At 54.1% G+C, this 12,819-nt stretch overlaps 1 protein-coding gene across 3 annotated transcripts; it reads left to right on the top strand.

Annotated features, from left to right (window-relative positions):
* The first annotated feature begins 5,569 nt into the window (after positions 1–5,569).
* Positions 5,570–11,650, top strand: B9D2 (B9 domain containing 2). 3 transcript variants are annotated; one of them, XM_025424897.3, is made up of 4 exons: positions 5,570–5,722; positions 6,203–6,294; positions 8,915–9,040; positions 11,107–11,650. In XM_025424897.3, exons 2-4 carry the CDS (start codon positions 6,207–6,209, stop codon positions 11,418–11,420), a joined length of 528 nt encoding a protein of 175 aa, XP_025280682.1. In that variant the 5' UTR covers positions 5,570–5,722; positions 6,203–6,206; the 3' UTR covers positions 11,421–11,650. The 3 variants fall into 3 exon arrangements, with proteins under 3 accessions (XP_025280682.1, XP_025280681.1, XP_025280680.1); XM_025424896.3 differs by having other exon boundaries at positions 5,578–5,786; XM_025424895.3 differs by lacking the exon at positions 5,570–5,722 and adding an exon at positions 5,901–6,124.
* Positions 11,651–12,819: the final 1,169 nt, after the last annotated feature.

Genomic DNA, 12,819 nt, shown 5'->3' on the forward strand with positions numbered 1-12,819 from the left:
TTCTCCTTCCCAGGGGCCCTCCATCTCACCAGCCCCCGCCAAACTGAAGGATTTCCCTCTGGATGTGGGGCTGGCCAGAGTTCCCTCGCTCCAGGGCTCCAGGGCTCCAGGGCTCTGTGCCAAGAGTCCAGACGCTGGAGTTGGCACCGGCCCCACTCCCAGGGAGAGCAGATGGTGTCTGCAAGTGCACTTGGCTCAGCCAGAGTTTCTGGCAGACAGGCAGGGAGACCCACCAGAGGGTAGACGACAGGGACCTGGAGCAGGATTGTTTTGATCTGGGAGAGATAACCTGTCACTAGCTCCTTAACCTGCTCTGGCGGTTGTTTCATACAGCTTGTCACCATGAAGCATAGATTTCTATTGTTTGTGGTTTGAATTCTCCTACACTGGGGTCAGATCAGGAGGGCTGGGATTTGATCCTTTTTGTTCACCAGAGCCTAGAACAGCACCTGGCACAAAGTAGCCCTATAATCCCTATTTGTAGGATGGGGGGTGGGGGACAGGGTGTGAATTCCCACCAGTCTCAGTTTTCCACCAAATCTTGGAGCAGTTTCTTCTATCACTCAGTATATATCCTGTGACCCAGAAAGTCCACTCCAACTAGATGCGACTGTATGTCCACCACGAGACAAATTTCCACCAACTGATAGGTAAATAAGTTGTAGCATCTTCACATAAAGGAAATTATACAGCAAAGGAAAGGAAAAATCTACAGCCACGTGCAACAGTGTGGATGAGTTTCGCAAACGAAATGCTGCGCAAAAGACAGAAGATGCCTGACAATACATACGGTGTGATTTCATTTATATAAAATTTAAAACCAGGCAAAATTGGGGATCCCTGGGTGGCTCAGCGGTTTAGGGCTTGCCTTTGGCCCAGGGCGCAATCCTGGAGTCCCGGGATCCAGTTCCGCATCGGGCTCCCGGCATGGAGCCTGCTTCTCCCTCTGCCTGTGTCTCTGCCTCTCTCTCTCTATGCCTATCATAAATAAATAAATAAATCTTAAAAAAAAAAAAAAAACAGGCAAAATTAATCCATGTTGTTAGAAGTCCAGTTAGTAGTTACCCTTGGGGCACTGTGGGGAAAGGTCATGTTCTTTCCTTGAGCTGACTTCTGATTATCAGGTGCATTTATGGAATTGAATCCAGCTGTTCACTTATGATTTATGCACTTTTCTACACATAGATTATACTTCAAAACAGTTATTTTGGGGGGAAAAGTGAGTTGGATCTCTACATGCGGACATGGATAACTTTCTAAGATGTATCACTGAGTGAAAAAAAGCAAGATGTAAAACAATATGTACAGTTGCTATGGAAAATAGTATGGCAGTTTCTCCAAAAATTAAAAATAGAATTACTGGGACCCCGGGGGGCTCAGTGGTTGAGCATTTGCCTTTAGCTCAGGGCGTGATCCCAGGGTCCTGGGATCGAGTCCCACATTGGGCTCCCTGCAAGGAGCCTGCTTCTCCCTCTGCCTGTGTCTCTGCCTCTCTGTGTGTCTCTCATGAATAAATAAATAAAAATCTTAAAATAACAGAATAACCATATGACCCACCAATTCTACAAGATCCCGAAGAACTGAAGGCAGGATCTTGAAGAGATATTTGTACACCCTGTTCATGGCAGCCTTATTCACCATAGCCAAAAGATGGAAGCAACCCCAGGGTCCATCAACAGATGACTGGATGAAGGAAATGGGGTATATAGTATTCAGTCTTAGGAAGGAAGAAAATTCAGGGGTTCCCAACTGGCCCAGTCAGTAGAGCCTGAGACTCTTGACCTCGGGGTTGTAAGTTCAAGCCCCATGTTGAGCCTGGGGCCTGCTTAAAAATAAAAGTAATAAATAATAATAATAATAAATGAAACAAAAGGGAGACAATTCTGACATGTGCGACAATATGGACTAACCCTGAGGACAACTGTTGAATCATTCTATTTCTGTGAGGCACCAGATAGTCATATTAATATAGAAAGTAGAATGGTGGTTGCCAGGACCTGGAGGAAAAGGAAGGGGTTGGTGGCGGTGGTGGGTTTTGTTTGTAGTTTGTTTATCTATGTATTTATGTATTTTTGGGTAAGCCCAATATGGTGCTCTGAGTCATGATGCCGAGGTCAAGAGTCACAGGCCTCACTGAGACAGCCAGAGGCCCCTGTTTGTTTTTTTCATTTTTTGAGTATAGTTGACACACAATGTTACATTAGTTTCATGTATAAACATAGTGACCCAACTGCTCTAGACCCAACTGCTATGTTCACCACAAGTGTGGCTACCATCTGTCACCCTACAGAGCCATTACAATAGCATTGACCGTACTCCTTATTCTGCACCTTCCACCCCCAACTCATTCATTCCACAAGTGAAAGCCTCTGTCTCCCACTTCCCTTCATGCAGTTTGCCCATCTCCCTTCCCTCTGGCAACCAACAGAAAACATAATCTTAGGATGTTGTTTTAATTAAATTTTAAAAAATTATTTATTATATATTTTTAGAGTGAGAGAGGGAGAGAAAGAGAGCAGGAATGGGGGGTGGGAAGGGCAGAGGAAGAGGAAGAGAATCTCAAGCAGGCTCCATGCCTAGCATGGAGCCCAATGCAGAGCTGCATCTCATGACCCTGAGATCATGACCTGAGCCGAAACCAAGTCAGATGCTTAACCAACTGAGCCACCTGGGCTGCCCCAGGGACTTTGTTCTTTTGTGGGTACAGAGTTTCCATTTTGCAAGATGACGAGAGCTCTAGAGATCGGTTGCACATTTATGTGAATGGACGTAAAGCCACTGATCTGTACAGCTAAAAATGGCTAAAATGGTAAATCTTATGTGCCTTTTTACCACAATTTTTTAAATTTAAAAAGTAAAAAGTAATTAAATATTCAGTTTGCTTCTTGGAAAAGATATGTAGAATATTGTTGCAAAAAGAAAGGGGATGTGAAATATTCCACTTCAGTAATAACACACCAATAAGAAAACCCATCAATAATGGGCAGTTACTTCCTATTTGGCGGGCACCGTCCCAGATTCATTACAATTTGTAGTAGTTATCTATTGCCTCATAACAAATCAGTCCCCAAAACCCAGTGGCTTAAAACAAACATTTATCATCTGACATAGTTTCTGCTAATCAGTGTCTTGGCTGGGTGGTTCTAATTCCAGGAGTCTCATGCTGGCCAGGGCTGTGGTCATCTGAAGATCCCACTGGGGTTGGAAGATCTACTTGCAACGTGGATCACTCGCATGGTGCCGGTTGTTGGCAGAAGGCTCCGGTTCTGCCCCACTTGGGTCTTTCCACTGGCTGCTTCTCTGCTGTCACAACATGGTGGCTGACCTCCCTCACAGTGAACCACCCAAGAGAAAGAGCGGGGAGGAAGCTTCAATGCCTTTTATGACCTGGTCTTGGAAGTCACACAGCAACACTTCTGCCACACTGTATTGGCTAGAAGTGAGCTTTAAGTGCAACCTGTAATCAAGGGGGAAAGGAATCAGCTTCCGTGTATTGAAAGGAGGCCTATCAGTGGTGCCTGGCTGGCTCAGCCAGAAGAGCATGAGATTCTTGATCTTGGGATTGAGTTCAAGCCCCACGTTGGGTGTTGAGATTACTTAAATAAATAAAAGTTAAAATAATAATAATAATAAAAGAATGAAGGCATATCAAAGAATCTGTGGACGGGGCGCCCGGTTGGCTCAGTCAGAAGTACATGCCTCTCTTGATTTTGGGGTTGTGAGTTCGAGCCTCAAAGTTGGGCACAGCACTTACTGAAAAGAAAAGAAAGGAAAGGAAAGGAAAGGAAAGGAAAGGAAAGGAAAGGAAAGGAAAGGAAAGGAAGAAAAGAAAAGGAAAAGAAAAGAAAAGAAAAAAAAAGAAAAGAAAGAAAAGAAAAGAAAGAAAGAAAAGAAAAGAAAAGAAAAGAAAAGAAAAGAAAAGAAAAGAAAAGAAAAGAAAAGAAAAGAAAAGAAAAGGGCAGCCCTGGTGGCTCAGCGGTTTAGCGCCACCTTCCGCCCAGGGCCTGATCCTGGGGTCCCGGGATCGAGTCCCACACATCGGGCTCCCTGCATGGAGCCTGCTTCTCCCTCTGCCTGTGTCTCTGCCTCTCTCTCTGTGCGTCTCTCATGAATAAATAAATAAAATCTTTAAAAAAAAAAAGACAAAATCTGTAGGCATAGTTTAAAACAACTTCATACATTAATTCATCGAATCCTGACAACAGTCCAACAAAGTGGATCCTATTGTTCATCCTCACATTGCAGAAAAGAAAACCAAGGTACAGAGAGGCTATAGGTTACACAGAAGGGGCAGAGCTAAGACTTAAATCTAGGTAGCTGACCTGGGAACCATTTTCTTTCTTTTTTAAAAAATATTTTATTTGTTTATTCATGAGAGACATAAAGAGGCAGGACTCGATCCCAGGACCCCAGGATCACGCCCTGAGCCAAAGGCAGAGGCTCAACCGTTGAGCCACCCAGGCTGCCCTATAAATATTATCCTATTAAGATGTTGCCCCCCCACCTGTAATTTTAAAGAATTGATTTGCAAGGGAGAGAGAGAGAGAGAGAGAGAGAGAGAGAGAATGAACTGGGGAGGAGGGACAGAGGGAGAGGGAGAGGAAGACTCCCTATTGGGAAGGGAGCCCAACAGGGCTGGATCCCAGGACCCTGGATCATGACCTGAGCTAAAGGTAGAGGCTTAACCACTGAGCCACCAACTAACTCCCCCCCATTTATGATTTTGAGGTGGTGACTGACTACTCGTGTGGTCCCATTTTGCTAGAAATAGGAACATGAGGCTCCTTCGGTCCTGGTCTGGGCTGGAGGAATAGGGACAGACTAGGGGTTCAAGTGGATTTTGAGGGTGGAGGATACACTGCTCAGGTAATCAGTGCCTCTGACTCAGTCACTCTACTTGCACCCATTGCACGGATGAGATAATTGAGACCTGGAGCTGCGCAGAGAGTCACATGACACGTTACTGGCTGAGTCCAGCCTCCAAGAACTAGGTTTTCTGCAGATAAAGGGGCCTCGGTTCCTCATTTCTCATACCCCTTCCCCCACGCTCCCCATCCTTGCTCAGAATCAGTAACAGCGAACTGGGCGGCCTTCCGGAGAGGGAAGTTGCATTTATCAGTACTCGGGGAGCCAAGGGAAACTCTAAAAAAAGGAAGGAAAACCCCCTCCCAAGCTTGAGTCTCTCTGAGGGAGGAAGGATTTTTTTTTTCATGATAAGGCGGGGGGGCGGGGGGGAAGCACGCCATGACCTCAGGGAGCTTCCCCCTTGCTCCTGGCTCAAGCGTCTGATCTCGGTCCCGGCTGGGAGAGTCTTAGCATGGCCAGATGCGCGCGCTTATTTTGTGCGGAAGGCGTCCGGGATTAGCAGTTGGCGCGCAGGCTTCCTCAGCCACACTCAAGATGGCAGCGGCCCGACCACGCCCCACATGGCGGAACCACGAGTCGCGCTGGGAGAGCCACTCTTCCCAAAATGGAGAGAGAGGGGAGAGAAAACGCCCATCACACCTTAGCCCCGCCCTCGCTCCCTGCTCGGGCCAATTAACGGCCCGCAAGGCGGGTGCCAGGCTAGGAGGAGGCTGTGGTTGCCCCAGCAACAACCAGGGAGCCCGAAGGCGGGCGCAGCCTCGGAGGGACCGGCGCCTCGGGTGTCTCGCTGCCAGGAAGCTCGTGGGAGAGGCGCGAGCCAAGCCTAGGAAGTCGGCGTCCGCCGACAGAGGGACAGGTTAGGCGCATGAACTGCACCCCACGCTGCTGCTTCGCCCCACCTAACCGTTAGGTGCTCTGAGGTAGGAATAACGCATGCGCGGGCTTGGGGGCGGGGCTCAGGCGGCCCTGCACTTAAGACGCATGCGCCTCGCGGCGCTCGGACGCGAGGAGGCGGGGCTTTGCGCCTGTGGGCGGGGCCTCAGGGTCTTGGGGCGGGGTTTTCCGCCGCGCTGAGCCAAAGGAAGAAGTTATCTCAGAGGCGGGTAGTTAGTTAGAAGCCAGCTCCTCGCCCAGCTCTCGGCCCGCCCCCCTCATTTTTCCGGGGCTCTCTTGGGGAGGCGGTCAGGATCGTGGTTAGGACTGCAAGCTCAGTAGTTTGACGAAACTAGCCGGGAATGCTAGTGCTACGCCTTACTTGGTAGGCCTCAGTTTCCTCATCTGTCAAGTTGGCGATGATAGTACACACTTCACAGGGCTGTGATTATTTTTCTCTCAGGGCCATGGCTGAGGTGCACGTCATCGGGCAGATCATGGGGGCCACCGGTTTCTCGGAAAGTAGCCTCTTCTGCAAGTGGGGCGTCCACACAGGTATTCCCGGGCCTGGCTCATTTCCCCTCCCCGAGTTTCTGCCCTTCTTCTTTGACCTGCCCTGGCCTAGTCCCTGATCCGCATCTTCCATTGGCTCCCAGGACTCCTAGCCACGACCATACTCTGACGGTGTGACTCTCACATTGTTCTTCCCATCCCTTCCCTCTGGGGGCTCTGGCACCCATCTCTGAACCCGTAGCCCCTGAAGATGGGGCTAGACGCCCCCCCCCCCCCCCACACACACTCCCAATCCTCAAAACACTAGGCTGCTTAACCCCACTGGACTTGGTCTTAGGGGTGCGCTGGGTCCCTCCCCTACTCTGCTTTCTTTGCTTTATTGAGTTCCGACTATAAAGTGGACCTCCATCCCCGCTGTACAGAGAAGAGGCCACCCTCCTGTATTCATAATTCTCTGTGAGGATGTAGGAGCCCCTTGGATCAGCTATCCACGTTCATTCACACAGGCCCAGGAGGGACTTCAGAGGCCCCCGTTTTCAGGGCTTCCCATCAGAGGCAGTATAGTAGCCAGTGTAACAAGTAGGGCCATGGGCCACCAGATCTGGGCTCAAATACTAACTCCCTCACTTATTGATTGGTGGCCTTTGGCCTTGACCTCTCTGCTTTCTTCTCTAAAAATGAAGCTAATAGCAGCTAAGAGGCAACATAGTGTTGAGGTTAAGAGCGGACTGAGTGTTAAATTAAACTGCGTATTAATTTTGTGGCCTTGGGCGCTCATCTTTGCCTTGATTTCCTTATCTGTACAATGGGAATAATAACAGCGCTTACATCATGAGGTTGTCCTGAGGACTAAATGAAAATCAGGAGCACTGAGAAGAGGGCCTGGCCCAGTTAAGTGTTTGCCTGGCTTATGTAAAAGCCGAATGGACTTCTGTTAGTAAAGCCTCGAGTGTGCTGCCTAGCGTAGAGTAAATGCTCACGAAGTGGCTGTTGCCATCATCCTCTCTGGAGGGCCTGGGCCCTTTGCAGTTTCACTGGCAGGTAGGATGTTGGCTGAGATTCCCAGGGAAAGGGGGTTCCTGCAGCTCAGCACATAAGAGGCAGGCTCCGGAGTCAGACTTGGTTTCCAGTCTGGACCCCACCACTCACCTGCTCTGTGACCCTGGCCAGGTGCTGCCCCCTCTTGGAGTCTCATTTTTCCTCATCTGTAAAGTGGGAAAGTGGGAATCTTTGTCTTTCAGAGGGGTGTTGGGAAATCTCGTATGTGAAGAGCCTGGTACTTTCCTGGCCCAGAAGGGAGGGATAACTGACATGATTTTTATTATTTTAGGGGGTTTCTTAGTGGGGGGGGACAGTTAATCCAGCAGCAAGCTCAGGGGCATCCACATAAAGGGCTTGGACCCTGCAGTCGAGATCACAGTTTGAGTCCAGCACCACCACGGGATGTTGGGCAGCTGCGTTCCTGCTGTGCTCCAGCCTGGATGACCGTGCTTGCACACAGAGGCATTCACTAGGTGTTCATGGAATAAGTGGCCAAGTGACTTTCCTTCTCAGAGTCTGTTTTTTTTTACCCGTAAAATGGGGATTCTATTAACACCCACCTCCTAGGAGCACTTATTTGTCCAACAAACACTTATTGAGCACCTTCTGTGTACGAAGATCAGAGTTTGAGGTCCCGGGGACCCAGCAGTGTAGAAGAGGCATGCTCTCCTGGGGCTCCCAGTAGAGGAGACAAAATTTTTTTTAAAAAGCAGGTAAGGAAATGAGCACAGGGATCACTGACAGTGGTCACTATGGGAAGAAATGAGAGGAGATGACGTGATAGGGACTAGTGTTCGGATAGGAGGGTGGGGGGGGCACCCCTCTGTGAGAGTGGCACACTTGGGCCGATCCCTGAAGGAAAAAAACAGGCACATCCAGGAGCCGAGCTTTCTGGGCAGAAGCCAGAGGTGGTGCAAAGGCCCTGAGGAAGAGGAACAGAAATCAGGCCAGTGAGGCTAGAGGGTAGTGAGGGATGGGGAGAGTGGTGAGAGATGAGTTCAGGAAGGGGGCACAGGAGGCCACACCAAGCAGGGCCTTGTGGGCTTGGGGGGGGGGGGAGTCTAAACTGGGGGGTGGGGTGGGGATTAAGAGACCCAGAGGGCAGATTAAATGAATTCATGGCTAAAGCGCTTAGCACAGCGTCTGGCTTTTGCTATTATTGTCACCCCCAGGACTATTGCTATTACTATGTGCCTTTCACCATGTGCTCAAGCTCCTGAAGGCCACCCTGGGCCCCATTTTAGTCCTTGGACGAGGCCTCTAATGTGGGGTGAGAAGAGTGACAAAATGCCATCCAACGCTTATCCAGTACTCACTGTGCCCCAGACACTGTTCTGAGGGCTTTCTGTGTATTGGCTCATTTAATCCTTTCACAAAACTATGAGGGATGCGTTATTATACCCATTTTACAGAAGGGGAGACCAAGGCAGAGACAGGTAACTCGCCCAAGGTTGCACAGGCAAAAAGAAGTAGGATCAGGATTTGAACCCAGACATCTGACTCTCGAGTCCACACTTTGTAACTCCTGACTCCCCACCTCCCCCACTGCCAGGGAGAAACAGGGTCCTCCAGCTGCAGTAGCTTCCCCTTCTTGATGTCTGCTTCCCACCCCTCCCTGCAGGGGCAGCGTGGAAGCTCCTGTCTGGCGTGCGGGAGGGCCAGACACAGGTGGACACCCCCCAAGTAGGGGACATGGCCTACTGGTCCCACCCAATCGACCTGCACTTCGCCACCAAAGGTCTCCAAGGTGGGTCCCCAGCACAAGCCCTGGGCCAGGCTGAGGGGGTGGGGGGATGACTAGTGGTGCCCAAAGCCGCTGGGACTGGGAACCAAGTCCCAGCCCTGTTCCCTAGGCCCTTGGGACCCTTTCCTGGCCAGGCCTGGCCTGGGAGAGGCTGAGCTGGGGCCTGCAGACTGGCGCTAGAGGGTATAGGACTATAGGCCAGAGGCCAGGGCTCTGGGGGCCAGGGGGATGAGGGGGAGGTGGGGACCAGGGAGAGAAGGGAGGTGGCTTTCAAAGAGACAAACAAGAATCTTCAATCAGGAGGAAGCGGGGAGGGGTTGTGAGGGAGAGAGGCAGGGCTGCTAGCCGAGCTGTTCTGCAGCCCTGCAGCCCAGCTCAGCTGCTCACAGGGGGAAACAGTATGCGGGGGAGGAAGGGTATCAGAAAACCTTTCCTCGTGGAAAATTTAGATCACTGGAGAGGAGTGGATTCTAGGAAATAGCCTAGGTAAACATGCCATGTATTTTAACAATATAAATAATATTTACCGAGTGTCTGCCTGGTGCCCAGCCTGTGTTGGGTGATGCCAGGGAAATGTTGGTGATTGAGACAGCCGCCCCCTTCATCCCACAGCCCTGTCCTCGCGCGAATCACCATTCCCTTGGGGGAGACAGAGCTGTCCCCAGACAGGGGTGGCCCAGAGTGGGCCCATCGAGGATGGGAGGATCCTAGAGGGTAGGGGAGTCCAGAGGAGATGCCTGACTGCCAGGGAGTTCCGGGAGAGCTTCCTGGAGGAGGGGAGGTTTGATCAGCTTTGCTGAGAAGGGCCAGGAGGAGCTGGGACTGTGAGGCAGGCAGCTGCCCTTCAGCTCTGCAGACCTCACGTCTTCCAGCGTGGGCATCATTCATCCTTGCCTCCTCTTTCCTCAACAGCCCCCCCTCCTCGTTCTGCCCATCAGAAAATCCCTTTGGCTCTACCTTTGAAATGTATCCTAAATCCCCCCACATCTCTCCCCGGGCACCCTGGTCTGCCTACCCTCACCTCTCACCCATGCTCCCACCCTGCCCCCAGAGTCTGTCCCCTGTGAACACCCAAGTTGGGGCACATTCCTTCTTTATGCAGAACTCTCCACGGTACCCCTCTTAGGGTAAAAGCCAAAGCCTTTTTGTCGATCATAAGGCCCTGCACAATCTGGTCTGTCACCTCCTCTCTCTCCCTCTCCCTCTCAGTTGGCTCCAGCCAGCTGGCCCCACCAGGCAGCTCCCATCTCAGGGCCTTTGCACCAGCTCTTCCCTCTCAGGGGCGTTCTTCCCTGGATGTCCATCCACATGGCCCACTCCCTCTCCTCCTTTAAGCATTTGCTCAAATGTCACCTTCTCCGTGAAGCTTCCCTTGCTCACCCACTTTCTAAAACTGCATCCCCACCCCCACCATACCCAGCTTTATTTTTCTCCAGAGCGGTGATCACCATCTGACATACCCTATAATTTGCTTATTTACTACATTCGTTGTCTAGGATGTCAGGAATTTTTGTCTGCTCTGTTCACCACTGTGTCCCCAGCTTCTAGAATAGGGCCTAGAGCAGAGGGGCACAGGAAGGAGGGTGAAATGGGGCCAGATCTCCAGCCTACCAGGTTGAGGACCTGAATGGTGTTCTAAGGACACCGAGAAACCTATGGAAGTGGGAGAAAGATGCTTCCAGCTGCCAGGTGGAAGGTGCATTGGAGAGCCAAGAAGGGAGGCCCTGGGCTCAGAGAGCACAGGGTGGGCCATGGTGAGGGAGGAGGGGAGGTGTCTGGGACTAGGCCCAAAGTGCTCACCTGGGGACTGCGCTGCCCTGATAGGGGGACACTGAAGAAGAGGCCACAGAAGGGAGGTCAGCTGGTCCAGAGGTTGGACTTTCTATGAGGGCACTGGGGAGCCATGGAAGGGTTTTCAGCAGTGGAAGAACAGAGATTCAGAAAGATCCCTTTGGCTGCCTCATGGATGGGAGTCCAGAGAGAAGGCTGGGGCAGAAACCCAGTGGGGAGGGGGCCGGGGGCCTCCATCGCTCCCGTCCTGTCCTTCCTCCTTCCCTCCCACCCTGCAGGCTGGCCCCGGCTCCATCTCCAGGTGTGGTCGCAGGACAGCTTTGGCCGCTGCCAGCTGGCGGGCTACGGCTTTTGCCACGTGCCCAGCAGCCCGGGCACCCACCGGCTGGACTGCCCCACGTGGCGGCCCCTGGGCAGCTGGCGGGAGCAGCTGGCTCGGGCCTTCGTGGGTGGCGGCCCTCAGCTGCTGCACGGGGATGCCATCTACAGCGGCGCCGACCGCTACCGGCTGCACACGGCGGCCGGAGGCCTGGTCCACCTGGAGCTGGGGCTGCTGCTGCGCCACTTCGACCGCTACGGGGTGGAGTGCTGACCCTGCCTGCCCGGGAGGGGGCCGGGGGCTCTGGACACTGTCGGGTCTGACCCCAGCCAGTCCGGCAGTGGCTTCTGTCCCCACTAGCACCTCCAGCCCGGTGGCCACCCCCTCAGATCCAGTTTCCTTGTCTGTAAAATGGGGACAGTGAGTGTGCGGGGTGGCGGGGGTCAGGTGAGAAGAGGCTGGTTTGCCCTGCAAATGCTCAATAAAGGAGAGCGGTTCTTACAGGTGTGGGTGCCCTCCTGACTTCCGTCACCGGCCAGGTGCCTTGTGCCCTGTCCTCCCACTGACACCCTCCTTCAGGCCCCCACCTCTGACACACCCACTTCCCCTACCCTCTACCTCAGTCTCTGTCCCCCTCCCCACTCTGGGTTCCCCCACTTAGGACCCTGTCTCCTTGGGGGGGGGGTCTCTCCTCTGTGCCCCTCTCCCCCTGGGACCCCGTCTTCCGGCGGACCCTCTTCCCAGCCTTCCCACTCTCGGATCCCCCGTGCCCGGTGTCCCCAACCTCTGATGGGGCCCGCCCGCCAGGTCCTTCTCTCCGTGACCCCGCGCAGCCCTCGGAGCACACGCCGCCCGCTGGCCCGCTAGGGTTGCGCTCAGCCGCCAGGAGGCAGCACCCCGTTCGCGGGGCGGAGCCGGGGTGCCCGCCCCCTCCCCCCGGGGCTTAAGGGACCCCCCTCGGAGCCCGCCCACGCGAGATGAGGACGGTGGCCCGGCCCCCCCATGTCCTCCCCCTGGGGGCCGCCCCCGCCCCGCGCGCTTCCTGGGTGGGGCCGGGGCGGCTTCAAAACCCCCCGCCGCCCCAGCCGGTCCCCGCCGCCGCCGCCGCCGCCGCCGCCCTTCGCGCCCCGGGCCGTCCCACCCCCTCCTCCCGCCGCGGATCCGCCAGACAGCGAGGCCCCCGGCCGGGGGCAGGGGGGACGCCCCCTCCGGGGCACCCCCCGGCTCGGAGCCGCCCGCGGGCCGGCCTCGGCCGGGAGCGGAGGAAGGAGCCGCCGCGGAGCAGCCCGAGGCCCCAGAGTCTGAGACGAGCCGCCGCCGCCCCCGCCGCCGCCGCCGCCACTGCGGGGAGGAGGGGGAGGAGGAGCGGGAGGAGGGACGAGCTGGTTGGGAGAAGAGGAAAAAAAGTTTTGAGACTTTTCCGCTGCCGCTGGGAGCCGGAGGCGCGGGGACCGATTGGCGCGGCGCTGCCCCGCCAGGAGGCAGGACTTGGGGACCCCAGACCGCCCCCACCGCCGCCTCGGACGCTTGCTCCCTCCCTGCCCCCTCCACGGCGCCCCCCCCGGCGCCCCCATTCCGGACCAGCCCTCAGGAGCCGCCAACCCGGACTCCCGCGAAGACTTGACCCCAGACCTCGGGCGCACCCCCCTGCACGCCGCTCCCCCACCCCCAG

Source organism: Canis lupus, chromosome 1 (genome assembly GCF_003254725.2).
Source record: "Canis lupus dingo isolate Sandy chromosome 1, ASM325472v2, whole genome shotgun sequence".
NCBI lineage: Eukaryota > Metazoa > Chordata > Mammalia > Carnivora > Canidae > Canis > Canis lupus.